The sequence below is a fragment of the Ranitomeya imitator genome, chromosome 1 (genome assembly GCF_032444005.1).
Source record: "Ranitomeya imitator isolate aRanImi1 chromosome 1, aRanImi1.pri, whole genome shotgun sequence".
In the NCBI taxonomy this organism is placed as follows: Eukaryota; Metazoa; Chordata; class Amphibia; order Anura; family Dendrobatidae; genus Ranitomeya; species Ranitomeya imitator.
The window spans coordinates 702,195,007-702,218,275 of record NC_091282.1 but is presented as its reverse complement, the minus strand read 5'-3'; the positions used below and the strand labels follow the sequence as shown (position 1 = coordinate 702,218,275).

Genomic DNA, 23,269 nt, shown 5'->3' with positions numbered 1-23,269 from the left:
CCTAACCCTTACCCTAGGGATCCTAACCCTAACCCTAGGGATCCTAACCCTAACCCTAAGGGTTAGGATCCTAACCCTAAGGGTTAGGGTTAGGATCCCTAGGGTTAGGGTTAGGATCCCTAGGGTCGCTAGGGATCCTAACCCTAACCCTAGGGTTAGGGTTAGGATCCCTAGGGTTAGGGTTAGGATCCCTAGGGTTAGGGTTAGGATCCCTAGGGTTACTAGGGATCCTAACCCTAACCCTAACCATAGGGATCCTAACCCTAACCCTAGGGATCCTATCCCTAACCCTAACCCTAGCAATTTCTGTTTATAGTGGGTTTTCTAGTTGATTTTGATGATTGGCAGCTGTCACACACTTCTCATCATACGTTTCAAAAACGCAAACGCAGGAAAAAACGCATGTAAATGCGTCAAAACACCGCAGTTTTTTTTACCACATGCAAAAACGCATGCGTCTAAAAAACGCAGCGTTTGCACGCGTTTACATGTGTTTTTTGCACCACCTGCGTTTGCGTTGAAAACGCAGTGTTTTTAACGCAAATGTGAAACTAGTCTTAGTCAGAGAGATGGGTGGGTCTGAAAAACCACACACACCTCCCACCTATGGGAGTAACTACAGTGATATGTGACTGAGGTCTGGTCACATAGTCGGTTTTCTAAGGTCCTGCAAGTCAGGAAGGCCTGTGTGTTGGGAGGTCATGTGTGTGGACCAGATCCCTGAATAGCACATGGAAAGGCGGCGTACCTGGAGGCCTGTGTGTTGGGCGGTCCTGGGAGTAGGATGGATGTACTGAATAGCACACAGAGAGGCCATGGACCTGGATGGCCTCTTTGTTGGAATGTCCTGGGAGTAGGACTGGATTCTTGAAGAGCACGAGGAGAGGCCATGGTCCTGCAGAGCCTGTGATGGCTACTGTTTTGGGGAAGCTACCGTGCTTCTGTGAGTCTGGAACTGTCGGGTGGCCTGGTGAACAAGGCATGATCCGAGATGGTGATCCCAGTTAGGCAGCTTCCCTGGGAGAGAGGACTGACAAGGAGTCAGCGCGAGGAGCAGGAGATCCTTTAAGGTAACTCCAGATAACGGGGGTTATGGGCAGACAAGTATCTGCCAGTGGAACAGACTGTTAGTGCCTATGAGGTTCCATGGAAGTTAATGAACTGTGTGGTCTCCCACGGTAACTGGACAGAGTATGCTCCAGCGTGTTTAGAGACTGCAACTGAGGCTATGTGCCCACATTGCAGAAATGCTGCAGAAATGTCTGCAGCATTTCCGCAACGACCTGCCGCGGGTAAAACGCATGTGGAATTCGCATGCTTTTTCCCGCAAAGCAGATGCGTTTTGCAAGCGTTTTTAACTTTCAGAATGCTTGCGCTTTACAAGGGATTTGAAGCATCACTTGGAAAAGTGATTGACAGGTTGGTCACTGTTGTCAAGCATAGTGCTTGACAAGTGTGACCAAGTTTTTACTATTGATGCGTGACCATGACATCATCTCAGGTGATGCGCGCAATGCATCCCTGGGAACGGAAGCCGCCGCATGCGCTGCTGAGAAGCGGGAGGACTCTGGGGGCCATCAGAAGGGAAGTATATCCCTATTTTTTATTTTAATTCTTTTTTTTTTACAGGAATATTGTACCCAGGGCCTGGAGGAGAGTCCCCTTTCCTCCAGACCCTGGGTACCCGCCGCACATGAAGCGCTCACTTTACGCATGTGGCTATGCTCACCATGCGTAAAGTGAGAATTTCAATGCAATCCGCAATTCCGCAGAAATAATGAACATGCTGCGGATTTCACCGCTATGAGATTCTGCAGCGGGAAAATCAGCAGCATGGGCACAGCAACTGCGGAATTCCATAGGATTACATGGCAATGCGTTTTTTTTAAGTGTTTTTTAAGTGTTTCCGCTGCGGCAAAAACGAGGCGGAAACGCATAAAAAACGCAATGTGGGCACATAGCCTTAATGTCGTGCTATGTGAGTAGAGACATTGATACGGCGCATGGACACCCCGGGGAACTAGTCAGAGGAGGACTGGCGGATGTAGTGTCTGAAAAGTGATTGAAGCCATGTAATATGAACTATACGTGTGTGACGTGTAATATGGCGGTTTTTGATGCCTAAATAACCCGTATTGACTGTTTAATGGAGAAAATCTTGCCTGTGTGCCTGAATCCCGTTGCTAAGTGAGTGTCCCCCAAGACATACAGTAAGTGCTATCTTACACTGCCCAATGGTATAAATATGGTATATGGTATAAATATGGTATATATGGGCAGCACGGTGGCTCAGTGGTTAGCACTGCAGCCTTGCCGTGCTGGAGTCCTGGGTTCTAATCCCACCCAGGACAACATCTGCAAAGAGTTTGTATGTTCTCTCCGTGTTTGCGTGGGTTTCCTCCGGGCACTCCGGTTTCCTCCCACATTCCAAAGACATACTGATAGGGAATTTAGATTGTGAGCCCCATCAGAGACAGTGATGATAATGTGTGCAAACTGTAAAGCGCTGCGGAATATGAAAAATCTATATAAAAATAAAGATTATTATTATAAAGTTCTGTGACCCACCCTTCATATCAATATGATCACTGCACCCTTAAATGATTTCCTTAAGTGCTGTAGTTTTTAAAATGGGGTCACTTATGAGGAGTTCTGGCACCTTATGGGCTTTTCCAGTGGGTCATGGCACCCGCAAACCATAACAACAAAATCTGCACTATAATATGGCGCTCCTTCCTTTCCTTTCTGAGCTTTGCACTGTGCCTCAAAAGTAGTTTAACCACATATGGGGTATTGGCGCACTCAAGAGAAATTGCACAACAAATTTTACCTTTCATTTTTTATTATCCCTGCTGAAAATTAAAAACTTTGGTTCAAAGCAACATTTTAGTGGAAAAAATGGTAATTTTCCATTTACTCAGCCTAATATTAAACAATTCTGTGAATCGCCACTAATAGATGAATTCCTCAAGAGGTATAGGTTCTAAAATGGAGTCACTTGTGGGCGTTTTTGCTGTTTTGACATGTCAGGAGCTCTTCAAATGTGACATGGCATCTGCAATCTATTTCAAACAAAATTGAGTTCCACCATTTAGTTGGCACCCCTTCCATTCTGAGCCCTGATGTGTGCCCAAACAGTAGTTTTTCGCGATATGTGGGGTATCTGTGTGCTCAGGAGAAATTGCACAACAAATAGTTTGCTTCATTTTCTCTTGTTACCCTTGTGAAAGCGAAAAATTTGCGGCGAAATTAACATTTTTGTGGGAAAAATGTAATTTGTCAATTTCAAAGCTCGACGTTAGAAAAATTCTGTAACACACCTGTTGGTTCAAGGTGCTTCCTCTCCTCTAGATAAGTTCACATGATGTGTAGTTTCCAAAATGGGGCTACTTGTGAGGGGTTCCCACTGTTTTGGCATATCAAGGGCTTGCCAAGCTTGACATAGCATCCACTATCGATTCCAGTCAGTTTTGGTTTCCAAAAGTCAAATGGTGCTCCTTTTCTTAAAATCATAGAATGTAAGAGTTGGAAAGGACTTCCCGGGTCATCATGTCCAGCCCCCTGCTCAATTCAAGAATCACTAAACCATCTCGGACCGATGTCTGTCCAGCCTCTGTTTGAAGACTTCCATTGAAGGAGTACTCACCACCATTGATCACCCTCACTGTCAAAAAGTTTTTTGAATATCTAATCTGTACTTTTTCCCTTTCAATTTCATGCCTTTGCTTCTCGAGTTTCCATGTGCACATGTGAATAAGGATGATCCCTCTACATTGTGACATCCCTTCAGATATTTGTAGACAGCTATTAAGTTCCCTCTTAGCCTTCTTTATTGCAAGCTAAACATTCCCAGATACTTTAACCGTTCCTCGTAGGACATACTTTGCAGTCCAGTTCCTTCCTTCTGAGCCCTGTGATTGTGCTCAAACCACATATGGATAACCCCGCCCATACCACTGATTGGCTACTTTGTGCCTTTATTCAATGTCCATGGAAAGCTGCCAATCAGTGGTGGGGGCGGGGTTATACAGGGCTCATGAATATATAGGACTACATGGCAGCAGGCTTACTAGTCCTCTAGTGATAATCTCCTGCTGATATAACTGATTTTATTAAAACTACAGCAAGAAGTCAAGTACATATAAATAAAGTACATATCCTAGTTAAAAAAAAATTAAAATAAAATAAAATCTTTATCTGTAGGAGCACACTGCGTGACCATGACCACTACAAAATACAGTTTTTAGAACGTAAAACGTCTGACGGGTTAAGGATTAGTCATCTTGGTGTCTCCATGCCTAATAAATTCTAGAGCTCTGATTTTCCAATAGAGACAAGTCTGTTAGGATTTTGCAATGAAGTGTATGATTGGGATGGAAAAACAAGCATAGGCGCTGTGCGACTTGCGCTGGGCCATGTGCATGTAAGTGTGTATACAATAGCTAACATGATAAATTTAAATAAAAATGTCAGGAGACTGTCAATCTGTTTTACACATTAGCTCCTGGCAAGTATAAAACTGTTGAAGCATAAGCAAGTGATTGTTCTCAGAAATGTCTGCATTCTGGGTGTAAAACAAGGAGACCAGTCAAAATACAGCAATATATTCCAGACCACTTGTACAAATGCTTTGCCTCATTGAATCTCTTGCAAATATTCCCTTGTTTGTGCTCCCTGCTTACCCTCCTGTCTTATCATTACATCATGCTTTCTTCTAAGTCCTTAGAATGCTCATTCCTCATTTATTGATAGATTTGGTAAGCAGGTTTGCTTATCCATTTACTGCCCTTCATCAAGCAGCACAAAACAAGATGCAAAAAAAAATCCAAGCCCTTCTTTAAAGACTCCATAATAACAGGGTCTGTACCACAGGACTGGCGTATAGCACATGTGGTGCCAATATTCAAAAAGGGGACAAAAACTGAACTCGGTAATTATAGGCCAGTAAGCTTAACCTCTACTGTGGGTAAAATCCTGGAGGGCATTCTAAGGGATGCTATACTGGAGTATCTGAAGAGGCATAACCTCATGACCCAGTATCAGCACGGGTTTACTAGGGATCGTTCATGTCAGACTAATTTGATCAGCTTCTATGAAGAGGTAAGTTCCGGACTGGACCAAGGGAACCCAGTGGACATAGTGTATATGGACTTTCAAAAGCTTTTGATACGGTGCCACACAAAAGTTTGATACATAAAATGAGAATAATGGGGATAGGGGAAAATATGTGTAAGTGGGTTGAGAGCTGGCTCAGGGATAGGAAACAAAGGGTGGTTATTAATGGAGCACACTCGGACTGGGTCGCAGTTAGCAGTGGGGTACCACAGGGGTCAGTATTGGGCCCTCTTCTTTTTAACATATTTATTAATGACCTTGTATGGGGCATTCAGAACAGAATTTCAATATTTGCACATTTAGCCCAACTTGGGTCTCTCCCTAAGGTGGCTAGCATGTAAATATTTGCAGATGACACTAAACTCTGCAGGGTAATCAATACAGAGGAGGACAATTTTATATTACAGGATGATTTATGTAAACTAGAAGTTTGGGCTGATAAATGGCAAATGAGCTTTAATGGGGATAAATGTAAGGTCATGCACTTGGGTAGAAGTAATAAGATGTATAATTATGTGCTTAATTCTAAAACTCTGGGCAAAACCGTCAATGAAAAAGACCTGGGTGTATGGGTGGATGACAAACTCACATTTAGTGGCCAGTGTCAGGCAGCTGCTACAAAGGCAAATAAAATAATGGGATGCATTAAAAGAGGCATAGATGCACATGAGGAGAACATAATTTTACCTCTATACAAGTCACTAGTTTGACCACACTTAGAAAACTGTGCACAGTTCTGGTCTCCGGTGTATAAGAAAGACATAGCTGAAGTAGAGCTGGTGCAGAGAAGAGCGACCAAGGTTATTAGAGGACTGGGGGGTCTGCAATACCAAGAGAGGTTATTACACTTGGGGCTATTTAGTTTGGAAAAACGAAGACTAAGGGGTGATCTTATTTTAATGTATGAATATATGAGGGGACAGTACAAAGACCTTTCTGATGATCTTTTTAATCATAGACCTGAGACAGGGACAAGGGGGCATCCTCTACGTCTGGAGGAAAGAAGGTTTAAGCATAACAGGTGCGGGTTCTTTACTGTAAGAGCAGTGAGACTATGGAACTCTCTTGTTATGTTTGCTAATGACAGGTGTTATGAAGGCAATCCAGAAACACAGTGTGCTTAGCGATCAGAGCGCACACAGTGATCTGACAAATACCCAAAAATACAAGAACGAGCTCTGAGACGTGGAAACTCTGTAGACTGCACACCTGATCCTATCCTAAACACAACTAAAAGCGGCTGTGGATTGCGCCTAACAACTACCTAGGCAACTCGGCACAGCCTAAGAAACTAGCTAGCCTGAAGATAGAAAAATAGGCCTGACTTGCCCCAGAGAAATTCCCCAAAGGAAAAGGCAGCCCCCCACATATAATGACTGTGAGTAAGATGAAAAGACAAAACGTAGGGATGAAATAGATTCAGCAAAGTGGGGCCCGATATTCTAGGACAGAGCGAGGACAGTAAAGCGAACTTTGCAGTCTACAAAAAACCCTAAAGCAAAACCACGCAAAGGGGGCAAAAAAAACCCACCGTGCCGAACTAACGGCACGGCGGTACACCCTTTGCGTCTCAGAGCTTCCAGCAAAACAAAAGACAAGCTGGACAGAAAAAAAGCAACAAAAAAGCAAAAAGCACTTAGCTATACAGAGCAGCAGGTCACAGGAACAATCAGGAGAAGCTCAGATCCAACACTGAAACATTGACAAGGAGCAAGGATAGCAGCATCAGGCGGAGTTAAGTAATGAAGCAGTTAACGAGCTCACCAGAACACCTGAGGGAGGAAGCTCAGAAGCTGCAGTACCACTTGTGACCACAGGAGTGAATTCAGCCACAGAATTCACAACACTCTCTGCCATATGATGTTGTAATGAGTGATTTATTACTTAAATTTAAGAGGGGATTGGATACCTTTCTGGAAAAGTATAATGTTACAGGGTACATACACTAGATTCCTTGATAGGGAGTTGATCCAGGGAACTAGTCTGATTGCCGCATGTGGAGTCGGGAAGGAATTTTTTCCCCAAAGTGGAGCTTACTATTTGCCACATGTTTTTTTTTTTGCCTTCCTCTGGATCAGCATGTTAGGGCATGTTAGGTTAGGCTATGGGTTGAACTAGATGGACTTAAAATCTTCCTTCAACCTTAATAACTATGTTACTATGTACTTCCCTTGACATCCGTTTTTGTTGTTGTCCGTTTGATTTTTGCATATGAGACAAAGCAAGCTGCTTTTTACCCATGTGCTTGAAGAACTGAATTTCTATCCATTTTGGTCCACATTTGTTTTTACCATTAGTGTTTCATTTGTTTTCTTGTATGCAAAAAAAAATAAAATACATTTTCCAAGCCTCACCTAATAGGTATTTAAGCTCGGCTTACGCATAGATGCTGCAGGTTTTGTTCACAGAAACATTGATTTTAATGGGCAAGTGTGATCTCAGCTGTCTCATCCATAAACAGGAACATTCATTCTATGAGAGAGTCGCCGACTGACATGTTGGTCGGTGGCTTATTTAAAGGAGAACAATGCAGTTGGCAGCCCGAAATAGGACATGTTTGATCGACATAACTCCCAGCCGTCAATTGTCTGATGCCCCCATACACATTAGACTGTTGGCTGCCCCCGTCGATATTGGGGGGTTCAACTCGAGTCTAATATGTATGATCAGTTTAAGAACAAATTACTTTATTTTACCAAAAGTTTAAGGTAGAACATTTCTCCTTGTGGAGAGTGTCAAACCGCATAAGAAGACTTAAAGGTCATGTAAATGTTTACACTGATGAGGAGCAAACACCCCTAAACATGTGTCGGCAAATGTATTGTCTGGTTTGGCTGCTTATCCTTAGTCATGTGCAAGGCTCATTATAGGTTTGATATTGACTTTTTAGGATTGCTACTCCCCAATAGATGGCAAGAGAGTTCCAGGCCTCTACCTCTCTGAAGAGGTTATTTGCATATTTATATGAATGATCACAGATGGTCATAGGCTGAAATTAAGCTAGCCATATTTAATTTTTATGGCGATAGTTGGACAAAAAAAAATTCAGCCAGTAACAATCTCTCATTGAAAAAATATTCCCAGAAAGATCAATGATTTTTTGTCCGGTATAAATGAACACATATGGCAAGGTTGAAGGACTGGTTGATGGCCAATGTGGACTAGAATGCGTATGGGTGTGTCGGTGTAAAAATCGTTCACCAAATGATTACTCATTCAATGTTGGTGAAACATCAAACTACTATAATTAAATGTGTACAGCCACCTTAAGAATGTATGTGGCAATAACATTGAAGTCTTCGAATAGCACTACGTATTATCCACTATGTAAAGAATATCTTCCAAAGGGCAGACTGTGAGGGTTATTATGCTTACAAAGAAACCCAATGGGCAGTTTCTCCCAATTGTCCATGTGACTGATTTTCACATCATAGAGTTGTAAGGGACCTCCAGGGTCATTGTGTCCAACCCCCTGCTCAATGCAGGAGTCACTAAACCATCTCAGACAGATGTCTGTCCAATCTGTTTGAAGACTTCCATTGTAGGAGAACTCACCACCTCTTGTAGCAGCCTGTTCCACATAGAATCATGTACATCCTGTGCACCTAGGCAGGGATTACATCACGTTTCAGCTACATTCATTACTGCATTTGGGGTTTTGTTTAAATTCCCCCAAAAATGGATTCTAACGGAACCCACAAGGCAACGATTCACTATAATTAGGTTAGCAAAGGAAATCGGGCATCCTGCTCTGCTGGTATAGATCCAATCAAGGAATCAAGCAACCATAAGTAGTAGCAATGTGGTTTACTTTCTACATATTTTGAAGTAAACTTCTTACTTTGTGGTTTTTCCTAAAGAAGATTGCTAACACCTATGGTTGTTTGAATCCTTGCTCGGATCCATACCAGTAGCGCAGAAGACCAGCTTCCTTTCCTAACCTGATACTGCAACCTGAGGTGCTGCAGCAGCTGGGATGCCATTTTATTGTTGTGCCTCACACAACTGCATATAACAGTATCGATCATATCGGGATAAAACCCTATGGCACTTCTTATTCACTGGTTGCTTTTCTATTCACTGTAATGAAGCAGACAGAATCCTTTCGTCTGACGTCCCTTCCGTTCTTTCAAGAGGCACAAAAAGGTGTCCAATTACAAAGTGATGGTATCTACCTCATTGTAGTGAATTACTCCGTCGTGGATTATACAGCTCTGGCAAAAATTAAGAGACCACCACATCAAAACCCTGTCATGAGCAGCCCAATCTCCAGACCTGAACCCCATTGGAAACCTCTGGAATGTAATCAAGAGGATGATGCTCTGAAACTGTAAAGCGCTGCGGAATATGTTGGCGCTATATAAATAAAGATTATTATTATTATTATTATTATGATGGATAGTCACAACTAGGGTTGAGCGACTTTTACTTTTTTAGGGTCGAGTCAGGTTTCGCGAAACCCGACTATCTCTAAAGTCGAGTCGAGTGAAATCGGCCGATTATGGCGTAAAGTCGGGGATCGACCGAAACACGAAACCCAATGCAAAGTCAATGGGTATTTTTTTTTCTCTCTCTCTCTCTCTCTCTCTCTCTCTCTCTCTCTCCCCTCCGTCCCTGACCAGAAAAACTGGTGTTACACATTTCAAATCGCTACAGCGCACAAGCGACAAGATGACGATAAGCGTCCACGCCCCTAAGACCTATGTCATCACTCTGCCCACGCTCCTTCATTGGCTGAAAAAAATGGCGCCAAGCGCGTCATACGAAACGCGACTTTGGCGCGAAAGTCGCGTACCGCATGGCCGACCCCACACAGGGATCGGGTCGGGTTTCATGAAACCCAACTTTGCCAAAAGTCGGCGACTTTTGAAAATGAACGATCCGTTTCGCTCAACCCTAGTCACAACCCATCAAACAAAGAAGAACTGCTTACATTTCTGCGCCAGAAGCAGTGTGAAAGACTGGTGGAAAGCATGCCAAGACGCATGAAAGCTGTGATTAACAATCATGGTTATTCCACAAAATATTGATTTATGAACTCTTCCTGAGTTAAAACATTAGTATTGTTGTTTCTAAATGATTATGAACTTGTTTTCTTTGCAATATTTGAGGTCTGAAAGCAATAGATTTTTACATTTTTTTTTAATTTGAACCATTTCTCCTTTTCAGAAAAAATAAATAAATTATTGCTTGGAAATTTGGAGACATGTTGTCAGAAGTTTGTAGACTAAAAGAACAATTTACATTTTACTCAAAAATATACTTATAAAGACAAAAATCAGACAAACTGAACATTTTCCAGTGGTCTCTTAATTTTTTGCCAGATCTGTATATGAATCCCATTTTTCAGGGATTTGGCAAAAGGCCCAATGGATTCACATGCTTGTGGCTGAAACGTGGTGTGAACTGGCCTATATATTTTACATTGTTTAAAGTCTGATTATTGGTTTATGTCCTGAATAGAAGGTACTGATGACACACACAGCTCCAGTGGTTCTGAACTATGGACCATAGGCTCTCATTTGTAGGCGTTTGTGTCTACCTTCAGCTCCACATTATAGAGGTATTCTCAGCCCCCAGAGGCAATGTTTAAAAAATTGGAGGCACGTAGATTCTTAACATGCTGTGTGTATATGCTGAAGGAGATTAAATTCTATTTTTAATGAAGATTACTTTAATAAATAAGTGTTTACTTTACTAACTAGTTAAAGAAACTAAACTAAAGAAAATGTCAAGTCACTGAAGCTTCATTATGGGTAGAAAGTCAATGAAATTTGAACAGGAAGATACAGTCACATCATATGCAGCAGATTCCTAGGAAACGCAAATATACAGATCCGGACTTCACAGATTAGTGGCTGCAGTTACATGGAGATATTTTAAAGGATGAATTGGATAAAACAAAATGAGATTTGTATCCAAAAGCTAAACAGAGAGGAAGGCCAAGTAGGCAGCCTGCTAGGGCACGAGTGGGAAGTATGGGGTGCAAGTTATTGACGTAGCCATTGGACCCTATTACAGATACATATCGCAGAACTGGAGGGAAAAGTTGGGTATGTTTTATTATGAATAAGACTCGGGGATGGTGGGACTAGGGGAGGAGAATCTAATAGAAAGTGATTAAATAACTGTCCATCCCACAGTTATCACAGTTGAATGTTTATTTTCTGAAACCCGTGCACCAACAACAACAGCTTGTCCACCCCATAGCTACATAATAGATGCCATTGCCAAGGCTTCAAAAACTGCCTGCTTGTCTGGATGTCTACAAGGCCCCATACGCATCAGATGTATACATACACATTAGGCAAAAGTCGGCTGAAGCCACCAATTACCACTCTCCCCCCAACTGGTGATGTCAAGGAAGAGGAAGGTAGTTGGAACTTTTGGTTTTAAGGGAAATAAGGGTGTCTACTGAAAACACAGGAGGAACACTCCGCCGAGCTCTCATGTATGGGGAAGTCAGAAAAGAATGGTCTTCCAAAAGACAGCTATCTCATATGTATGGTCAGCTTAAAGTGCACCTGTCAGAAATGTTTACCCCTCCATCATTTTTAAAGCTTAGCAACCAATCCCTTTATGACCCCAAAGCATTGCTCCAGCAGGGAGAAATCACCATTTTGAAGTAGTGTCCTGAAGTGTGGCCGGGCATGATGATGCACTGCTAGCTTCTCAGATTCACGCTGTATTTCCTATGTTACAGCACCCTCCCCAGGCTGAATGACAGGTAAGTGGCCATGTACCAGAGCAAACGACCTGTTGATCACCCAGTGGAGGGCGCTGCTAGGTAGGAAATACCGCGCATGGCTGAGCCGCTGTAAGTGTATCGTCACACCCCAAGGCACTTCCATATACAACTTAAAAATGAGATTTCTCTCTGCTGGAACAGTGTGTTGGGGTCATAAAGAAATTGACTGGCTTAGCTTTTAAAGGGCTACACATTCATGTAAGTTTATAATTTCTGACAGTTTTCCTTTTAATTATGGTGTATGGCTATGTATAATTATCACAACACCAGCTCTCACATGTTCATTGGGCAGTATAGCAATGCATATTGCTCCTTTACTACTGCTATTAGTCTTATCATTCTTGCTAAATCTTTCTCTAATGCCCACAACACAGGTAAAGCAGTGGCCTGAAGACTTGGGTATTTCCAGAGTAATACCATAAGAAGGTACTATTGAAATCTAGATCTCCCATGTATCAATATTTCATGGCACTCTGTACTATCTCAGCTTCGATCTTGTCACTAAATGTCATGGTCTGCTTAAGGAACCTTCACACATAACGATTTAGTTAACGATATCGTTGCAACGTCACCCTTTTTGTGACGTAGCAACGATCCCGCTAACGATATCTTTATGTGTGACAGCGACCAACGATCAGGCCCCTGCTGGGAGATCGTTGGTCGCTGGGGAATGATCAGGACCTTTTTTTGGTCGCTGATCACCCGCTGTCATCGCTAGATCGGCGTGTGTGACGCCGATCCAGCGATGTGTTCACCTGTAACCAGGGTAAACATCGGGTTACTAAGTGTAGGGCCGCGCTTAGTAACCTGATATTTACCCTAGTTACCATTGTAAAAGTAAAAACAAAAAAAACACTACATACTCACATTCCGATGTCTGTCACGTCCCCCGGCGTCAGCTTCACCGCACTGACTGTCAGTGCCGGCCGTAAAGCAGAGCACAGCGGTGACGTCACCGCTCTGCTTTACGGCTGGCGCTCACACAGTGCGGTGAAGCTGACGCCGTAGGATGTGACAGACATCGGAATGTGAGTATGTAGTGTTTTTTTTTTTTTACTTTTACAATGGTAACCAGGGTAAATATCGGGTTACTAAGCGCGGCCCTGCACTTAGTAACCCGATGTTTACCCTGGTTACCCGGGGACTTCGGCATCGTTGAAGACAGTTTCAACGATGCCGAAGTTGTTCCCCTGATCGTTGGTCACTGGAGAGAGCTGTCTGTGTGACAGCTCCCCAGCGACCACACAACGATCTACCAACGATCACGGCCAAGTCGTATCGCTGGTCGTGATCGTTGGTAAATTGTTTAGTGTAACGGTACCTTAAGTTTCTGGAATTAGGTAGTTTCAGGGTTAACATGGATGGCCTCACTTTGGGATTCTGGGAGGCATCTTATGGCCTCATTATGGGGCCATTCCCTGTCGCTTATAAACTTTGACACTTGGCCGAGTGTGTTTGACACAGTAGTGCTTTGTGCTTGTACTACGTTACGTCTGTCTGGTTGATTTGGCTGTGTCCCTGTTTTGAGTTTTGCCTGTCCCTTTTGTACTGCGCTAACCTCTCTGTGTATGACCCCTTGGCTACGTCCTGACTACTCTCTGCCTGCTTCTCTTGTAATGCGCTGCCCTCTCTGTGTATGACCCCCTGGCCACGTCCTGACTATCCGTTCTGTCTAATCCCTTGGTAACTCTGTCCCGTAGTTACCTTTCTAGGAGTTTTCCTTCAGCTCCTTGCTCTCTGGAGCTTAGGCCACGCCCCCAGCAGTCACTTGCTTCAGGTCCTGTTGGTCTGAAGCACACATCTTCACCTCTGCTGCCACGCTCCACAGGTATCTTTGGGCACAGTTTGTTTTACTCAGGACACGCGCACTGGCTCAGTGAGCAAGTGCAGAGCGGTGTTCCTGACACTAAATCTCTATAGATGAATACTGTATGTTAGTAGAGGACTGTGTCTACGTGAGACATACACACTGTGTGGAATGTACAGTCAGTGGATTTACAGGGTTTAAGCCTGGAGCCGGATTAAAGATTGTGCAATGCACAGAAGACAATTACCATTTTATTAAGGATCCAACCGCTCTATAAATTATGTTGACGTTCCATCTGATTTACACTGGAGACTCATCCACTCCGTAAATTAGAGGCTATCACAATAATGGCAGCCCTCCCCTGGACATGAAATGTAATAAAGGGGGGGGGGGGGGGGGGTCTCATGGCCATACAGGCCGTCAATTTTAAATTCAATTTTATCATTGTTAATGTCTTATTTCTTTCCCTCACAAAAGGGTTAATGAAGGGTTAAACCTTTTCTCTGATGCCTGTCAGGCAATTCAAACCAGTTATTACTAGTTTGTTTTGGCGCCGTTTCTACGGGCTGTGATTGGTCTGGAGTATTTTGGCGGTCTTTTGCACTATATAAAGCCGTGCTGAGGGAGTATTTTCATACCTAACGGTTTCCTGAGAAGAAAGAAGTTTTCCCCGACCTCCCTCCCTGATTGGATTCTACTTGTTGTCGTGAGTTTTTATTTGAGGGAAAATCGCCCTTATCCTGGGCGGATTGGTCGATTGGTACAGCTTTAATGAGTATTTATTTGGATTATTTATTGGATTTTGGTTATTTATTTAATTTATGTAACCCAAAATAAAACTCACGGCCATTTTTGATCCACTATATTTTGTGTTCTGTCATTTCTTTCTTGCATGCTAATCGGTGGGCCATGCTCTGTGGGTCAAAGATGGCCCTACTGGATCACTGCACAGAGCACCGAGTTTTTAGAGCTGCAGAGGAACAAAGTTTTAGACAAGATCCTGGTCTGACCTATTACTGTATTACTCTTCTGGAAAGGGGAATCCAAATGGTCATGTCCTACTCAGTGCACAAGTATTGTTTTCCAAGACTAAAATTAATTATTCTTATGTATGCCGGTCGTCTTAATCTTTAATATTAAATATATGAATATGATGCAACCGAAGCTTAATGTTAATGTGAAAAAGGAAGAAAATGTATGGCTGAATAGTACATGGGAATTACACAGGAGTAAAAACTTGCAGCCTTAAAAATCTAGAAATTCAAGTTCAGACCTCCATACACATTAGAAAAAAGTGGTCTGACCCTTCCAATTTTGGCAGGATCAGCCAACCATGTAATATGTTCCCGGGTCTCCCAAATGTTCTCTGACAGATTATGTTCTGGCATGGAAGGATTCCGGCTTGTTGAGTTTTGAGTTCGGCATGGAGGTAAGTCTGGCTTTACTTCATTTGGCATTACTACATATGGGGGAGTCGCAAGAGATGACTGTTAGTGAACCATCATTCAGCCGGCAGCTCTCTAATGTGTATGACCAGTTTTAGACATGGAGAGCTTGTGGTGGGATATTGAAGTCCATTACAACGAACCTGTTACCTGTCAAGGCAGCTTATTACAGTGCGCTACTTGATAGGGTTCTCACAATGGGGGACTAGTGGGTAATAATAATACTCCCCCTGGATCATTTTATTTCCATTTTTTAGTGATTTTATTTTGATGTTGAGACCATAATAAAGCAAACTGGACTGCTCTCCACTCCTGACATCCATATTTTGGTGCATACCTGTATTCTCGATGCAATAACCTTTCTGGAGCACCTTTTTATCAGAACTTTATATTGTGTGTGTTATTCCTCCCCCACAAGTAACATTATTATTATTATTATTCATTTTTATAGTGCCATTTATTCCATGGCGCTTTACATGTGAATATGAGGCAAATATAGACAAATACATTAAACATGAGCAGATAACAAGGCACACGGGTACATAAGGAGGGAGGATCCTGCCCGCGAGGGCTCACAGTCTGCAGGGGATGGGTGATGAAACACTAGGAGAGGGTAGGGCAGGTTGCGCGGCGGTTCAGTAACTTCAGGATCACTGCAGGCTGTAGGCTTGTCGGAACATTCTGCAACTGCTATAATAATTTAGTATATTGCTATTTGTTAGGGCACTACGTTGGCCTGTTTGGTTAATAGTGGCTGTGACCTGTGAGACTAAAGCTTCCTATACACAGTAGACTAATGTCCGTATCAAAGGGTTCAGCTGACAGTCTAATGTGTAGGTAGTCCACCAACAGTTGATGTCAGGGCAATAAGGATCTAGCATGTACAATTTCGGGCTGCCAATCCTTTAGTTCTCCTAGAGATTAGCCTGCAGAGATGTCCACCAGCGTCTCTGATAGAAAACATAGTACCGTATATACTCGAGCATAAGCCGACCCGAGTATAAGCCGACCCCCCTAATTTTGCCACGAAAAACTGGGAAAACTTATTGACTCGAGTATAAGCTTAGTGTGGAAAATGCAGCAGCTACTAGTGAATTTCAAAAATAAAAATAGATACCAATAAAAGTAAAATTATATATATAATGCTCTGCGCCGTTCATTATTGCCCCATAGATGTGCCATAGAAAGCTGTGCCCCATATAGAATGCTCTGCACCGTTCATTATTGCCCCATAGATGTGCCATAGAAAGTTGTGCCCCATATACAATGCTCTGCACCGTTGATTATGGCCCCATAGATGCTCCTTATAAAGCTGTGCCCCATATAGAATGCTCTGCACCGTTCATTATTGCCCCATAGATGTGCCATAGAAAGCTGTGCCCCATATAGAATGCTCTGCACCGTTCATTATTGCCCCATAGATGTGCCATAGAAAGCTGTGCCCCTTATAGAATGCTCTGCACCGTTCATTATTGCCCCATAGATGTGCCATAGAAAGCTGTGCCTCATATAGTGCTCTGCACCATTCATTATTGCCCCATAGATGTGCCATAGAAAGCTGTGTCATATAGAAAGCTCTGCACCATTCATTATTGCCCCATAGATGTGCCATAGAAAGCTGTGTCATATAGAATGCTCTGCACCGTTCATTATTGCCCCATAGATGTGCCATAGAAAGCTGTGCCATATAGAATGCTGCTGCGCTGCTGCTGCAATAAAAAAAAAATGACATACTCACCTCTCTTGCTTGCAGCTCCTCAGCGTCCCGTCTCTGCACTGACTGATCAGGCAGAGGGCGGCGCGCACACTAGTATGTCATCGCGCCCTCTGACCTGAACAGTCAGAGCCAGAGGACGGGAAGACTGAGCGGCGCCCGGCGGGTGGAACATGGACAGGTAACTATGAGATACTTACCTGCTCCTGGCGTCCCTGGCTCCTTCCCCCGTAGAGCTGGTCTCCGGGTGCCGCAGCCTCTTCCTCTATCAGCTGTCACCGTTACCGCTCATTAGAGAAATGAATATGCGGCTCCACCCCTATGGGACTGGAGTCCATATTCATTACTTTAATGAGCGGTCCCACGTGACCGCTGAACAGGGGAAGAGCTGCGGCACCCGAAGACCGTGGGACTGCAGGGACAGCGCCAGGAGCCCCGGAAGCAGGTAAGTATGCCTCAGACCTCTCTCCCCCTCACCCGCCGACCCTGCCGCTGACCGTGACTCGAGTATAAGCCGAGAGGGGCCCTTTCAGCCCGAAAATTTGGGCTGAAAATCTCGGCTTATACTCGAGTATATATGGTAGTTATCAGCTGAGCAGGTGCTGCCATATATGGAAGACAGGTGAGATAGCTGTTGGCCAAACCATTGTTTGGCCAACAGTTATCTAAAGTGTATGGTGTACTTAAGGCCTTGTTACAATTTATACGGCCAGACTGCATTGGGTTTATCAGTTGTTGCACTGGATTGATTTTAGAGTGAAATCAAAAAATGCTGCCTTTTCAGATCTAGTTATGGATACCAACGCGTTGCACAACTTGGCATCAGTTGTTGCCAGTTCTGTCTTAAAAATATCCTGATAATCGGGAATTCCGACTAATCACTGCAAAATCTGCATGAAATTTAGTTCAAAATCCAAGAGACAAGCAGTTGTTGCCTCTGCATGAGAACATATTTTTAGTATAGGAGCTAAGGAGGCCACATTTGCCTCCAAAGCAGTAAGCAGCTTCTGTCACATACACACATAAACAGAGGTATTACGATAAGCTATTGGTCTGCAAAGGGCCCATTGTGAATGCGCAGAAGAGAGAAGTTGCTGAACGTAATATAGACAACTATGTCCATTATAAGTACTCATATCTTTCACTGATATCTGTAATATAAGCAGTGAGAATGAGACTGCAGGCTGCGTCCTAGTAGAGGTACACAAATGGCTATTGGGTTGCCTCCCATATAATATCAGCACTCCAGTATTTTAAAGAAAACATAGCTTCTGCCCACATTGCTCCAGTTGATTAATAGATCTCCAAGTGTCTACATCTGAAGGGACCTGTCGATGCAGAGAGAAACTGGATGGAGGGAGGGGCGTGATGGACTAGTATTGTCTATTCCTATGGCCCCGGTAAGGTCTAGTACTTATGCTGTCTCTGACATGCTAGGATCTGATTCATGTTGCCCATGGTTTAGGCAACATAAACCGAATGACATGTTCTTTTTAATCCAGTATCAAGCACAGTCATAGAATCATAGAATGTTAGAGTTGGAAGGGACCTCTAGGGTCATCGTGTCCAACCCCCTGCCTAATGCAGGATTCACTAAACCATCTCAGATAGATGCCTGTTCAGTCTCTTGCCACAGCATGTCTCTTGGATTTTAATGATTACAATAAAGATTAAGTTTTAGCCCATATTTGTTCAGTCATCATTTTGTTAATACTTGGACTTAGTCTTTCTGAATTTATAATGTGACAAGTTCTGTCAAAGGGTATTACGGTGGCTCAGTGGTTAGCACTGTTGACTTGCAGTGCTGGAGTCCAGGGTTCTAATCCCACCAAGGACAACATCTGCAAGGAGTTTGTATGTTCTCCCCATGTTTGCGTGGGTTTTCTCTGGGTTCTCCAGTTTCCTCCCACACTCCAAAGACATACAGTTATTGAATTTAGATTGTGAGCCCCAATGGGGACAGCGATGATTATGTATTTAAAGTGCTGTAAAGAGGCCTCTCGCCTAGCCAAATCAGATCTCATACTTTGCACTGACGAGGGGCAATACCCTGAAACACCTGCAGATTGAGATTCTGATTTGGCATAAATCATATTGCAAGGCCCGTTAAAGGGTCGATAGTGACTTAAAGGATCGCTGCTTCCAACAAGTGGTGCTGTAGAGTCCTCTTCCTCTCTGAAGAAGCAATTTGCATATGTAAAGCACTGTGGAATTAATTGCACTGTATAAGCAAAACATAATAATCATCGATGCTCCGATAATTTGGGATTATGTACAATGTGATTGATGAGGATGCATCTAGGATCACTAGTCAGAAAATGTACGAGACCATAATCAGCATTCTAGCTCATTAGTCACGATTGCTACAATGGTATTATTGAATAGATCCTACAGAAAATTGGAGTGCCCCACAACTCTCTATGAATGAGAGTATCAATCTAATTGTTTAAAAATTGCAAAACTTTATTTGTCACTCATGTAAAAGTACAAGATACAAAATATAATATGATAGGTGAATGGTAATGACCTAGACAGACGGCACTATAGTGACAAGCCCCAAGTGGAAGCCCATAGCGCGAAACGTGCGTCGGGGCTGCAATATGAGCGTGCACCAGTTGTTATCCCACATGGGTAAGAACTATTATCAGCACTTTACCTACATGTAGGCATTTGGACCATGTTCATTATATGTATTTCCTAATTGCATTTGTGGACAAAGACTGTGGGAGCACATGTGGAACATTACCTCTTGTACCAACAAGCCATTTGGCGGTTATGTGGTCATACTATTTGAAGTGTACACATTTTACTCCATTTTTAGTTCTCTACAAAGCATTTATACCTTTAACATACGTGGCAATATGGAACGGTTTTGAGCGTTAAGCTACTTGATATATTCTCTTAAAGTATTTTCTATGGTGCCGTCTGTCTTTGTCGTTACCATTCACCCATCGGATTATGTTTAGTATCTTGTTCTTTTACATGAGTGAGAAATAAATAAAGTTTTGCAATTTTTAAACATTTAGATTGTTATTCTCATTCATAGAGTGTTGTGGGGGATAACACTCCAGTTTTCTGTAGGATCTATTAATGGAGGGAGTTGTCCCTCTTATTGTTTTGTCATTCTTTTCCCCAGAGAGGGATATTCTGCACATATGTATATCCGGGAAGTCAGTTCTTGTTAAATTAATGGTATAATTGAACATGAATTTATCATAAAGGAAAAGTATTTAAGGGCGCAAGGTTTAATGGCGAGTGCCATAGCGCCAAAATGGTCATTTGACCTTGGTTAAAGCTTTGTGCTCATGGCCACCTTTAAGGGAAGGTTGCCCCCACCAGATAGCTGCCGTAGTATCGCTTCTATGCTAAATCTGTAAAAAGCAGCTGCCCATGAATCCCTTGACCAAAGTCACTATTCAGGCAGTTGAGGTGCAGTCAGACTGCCGTATTACTCACGTGAGCATGACAGCTGCAAAGAAAAATACATGCTGTCACGCTCAGGTCAGTAGAGCCGCCGGCCAGACCGAGGGTTGCGATGCAATCCTTACTTGAGTAATACGGCAGTCTGACTGCACGCTACTGCCGTATTACTCATGCGATGATCGCATCACAATGCTCAGACTGGCCGTCTGCTCTCCTGATCTTAGCGTGACAGCTACATGGAAATAAATGCTGTCACGTTTAGGTCCAGAAAGCCGCCGGCCAGTCCAAGGATTGCGATGCGTTCCTCGTGCGAGTAATACGGCAGTTTGACTGCACCTTTGGACGGCAATAGAGATGAGAAAAATACGGCTGCTATACACATAGGCTAGGGCTCTACTACTGCTGTGAATTATGTCATGCCGTGAACTGTATGAGATCACATTACTAAATCTCTTTACGATGTTATGTAATACAGCATCCGCAAAGTTGTGTGCGTTTTCAATAGCTGTGTTTTGTAAAACAAACAAAAAAAAAGTTATCTCATCATCACATAATCTCACATGCAATATGAATAGAGATCATATTCGATATTGGATTTTCACTAAATCGCACGTATACGTAAGTGATTTTACACAGTCCCGTAGGAATACATGACGTTCAATATCGTGCTGTCAGGGATTGTTAGGAGTTGTAGTTTTACGACCCTAGGTTGACAGGTAAGTATTACTTTCTTTTATAATGTTACTTTACACATGGAGAATTACGTCTCTCCTTTCTCAGCGTCTCCTACACTAGAACCAAGTTCCAAATGATGGTGACTTCAATGTACATATGAAGTGGAGCTGAAACTGTCGTAGGCAAACAATCCCCCAAAAACTGTCTGACAATAGACATAACTGTCTATAATGTTACATAAGAATACAGACACACTTTAGTAAGTTATGCTGACGCTCAAAAGCTGAAAGGCGGAAATGACAGATTCAGATCTGCTCCGTCGTCCGTGTATGGGTATGCATGCATGTATGGGTATGTGCCTGCATGGCTTTTGAAGTAGAAGACACTTAAGGAAAGTGCCAGTGGAGTTTTTCCTGAATCATCTTTTTGTTACTCTTTTTTTCTCAGTGACTTTGTTGCCGATGTCTTTTTTTTTTTTCATTAATTTCACATATAAAATAGTTGAGGTTTACAAGCCGAAACCACCTGAAGAATGAACAGGTCACTTCTTTTTGCCATTTCAAGTCTTTCGAAGCCTAAAATTTTTTTTTATTTTTGAGTTGTTTTTGTGCTTTTTCAGGTGGGTTCCAGGTGGAATCTGCCTGAAAAAGACATTGTGTTTCACGTACCCTTATATGTTATATGATCTCGTCATCCGATCTTATTATTATTGACGAGACAAGACCTAACACAAGAAAAGTATAAGATCCCCAATATGACCCTCATCTCTACAAGATGAGGGACCAACTCCATCACTAAACAATTGGACCAGATTATTTACTACTAGAAGGTAGTTGATTTTTTTGGTGTCCATATCTTTCATTGAGATGATGCCCTATAGACACCTATTATATATAGTATTCAAGTCGCGCAACAAATCACTGACGTTACATTGTACTGGATCAGAACCGAAAACTCGAAACGACTCTTACCCTAAGAGGAGAGGAGCTCCGCGAACACTTTTCACTTATCAAAGTTGTTTAGAGATAAATGGAATTCCCAGCCCGAGGTATGAAAATTTCTCACATCTTGTGATACAAGCCATATCTAATGGTGGTGAATCTCCCAATGATTTGTGCTAGCTGGCTACAGATTATATTGTCCCTAACCCCCAAAATGAATCCATTATTTTTCACAAATGTAACCTTTTTGCAATTCTTTATAAAGACAGGCTATCCTCTTCCAGCACACCTTCTCCACTATGTACGATGACAGCACTTTCTCAGTACGACAGCGTTTCATATTTTATTAATACGTACAGATGCAGCAGAGCTGAGCTTGCTAACGTAGCAGAGTTTAATCTCTGTGACTTTGCATAGGATCTACTCATTGTCTTACAGGTATCATTATGCACAAAGTAAAACCCCGTTCAATGACCAACTCAATTCTGCTCCATCTACTCTAGAGATTATTCCTTGGATTTATTTATATACCCCCCCCCAAAAAAAAAAAAAGGTGAAAAAATTATTTTCATATCCTAAAATAATAATCACGCAGTCGCAATGCTTTTTGCTTTTTCTCCCCAAATTATTTTCCAAAATTTCTGCTTAGCTGACATTATAGAAGCAAAGAGATGCAGCAGGTTAGATGAAATATACAGAGCAGGTAACAGACCATGTATAAATAAGTATATATGAGAGCATCGATGCCTTACCCTGGGTCCGGTCCCCCTGTGGTTCAAGGATTGTGTCACGTGAAGAAGGACAAGAAGAACTTGTGAAGTGACAAGAATGACAAAACCTCTCTGGGTCATTTTTGTTTCCTTTTCAAAAAACAGGTGCGAAAGTTTATCGAAGGGTTAATCTTTTGATTTTTTTTTTAAAATGTTTTGCTGCAGTTTGGAAAACTAAGCCAAACTCTTATAGTTTAAAGTAAAAAAAAAAATTCTAAGAAAGCAAAGTATATGGACATGCACAGATGTCTCTCCTGTGGCTCTCTCCTTGTCTTTTACTGGCAGCAGGTTTAAAGCATTAACACTTCCATTGGGATCCCATTATAAACCCGCCTGAAAGGGGAGGGCGAGTAGGGGGGGGGGGGGGGGAAGGTGGTAAATTAGGTCTGACCCTTTCTTTTTAACTTTCCTGTATGGTCCTACCTTGGGTGTGTTGCTGCCACCTACTGTTCAATAAATTGTTCAACAAATGTTTTCTGCTTTTATGCTTCCTTATCATCTGCTAGATTGAATTTCCTTATCACTTGGGGGGGGGGAGGGTATTTTCTAAATACTTATAAACTATTTCTAAAATATTTTAAAGGTGAAAAGATATTTAGAAAATCTATATCCTTGCTAGGACCCCCTTATA

At 42.6% G+C, this 23,269-nt stretch overlaps 1 protein-coding gene across 2 annotated transcripts in view; it reads right to left on the bottom strand.

Annotated features, from left to right (window-relative positions):
* Positions 1–22,935, bottom strand: part of SMOC1 (SPARC related modular calcium binding 1) — a 424,008-nt gene extending 401,073 nt beyond the window's left edge. For both annotated transcript variants that reach the window (XM_069731655.1, XM_069731664.1), the window contains exon 1: positions 22,621–22,935. In XM_069731655.1, the coding sequence (XP_069587756.1) occupies positions 22,621–22,719 (99 nt within the window). In that variant the 5' untranslated portion in view covers positions 22,720–22,935. The remainder of the gene's footprint in view (positions 1–22,620) is intronic.
* Between the last annotated feature and the right edge of the window lie 334 nt (positions 22,936–23,269).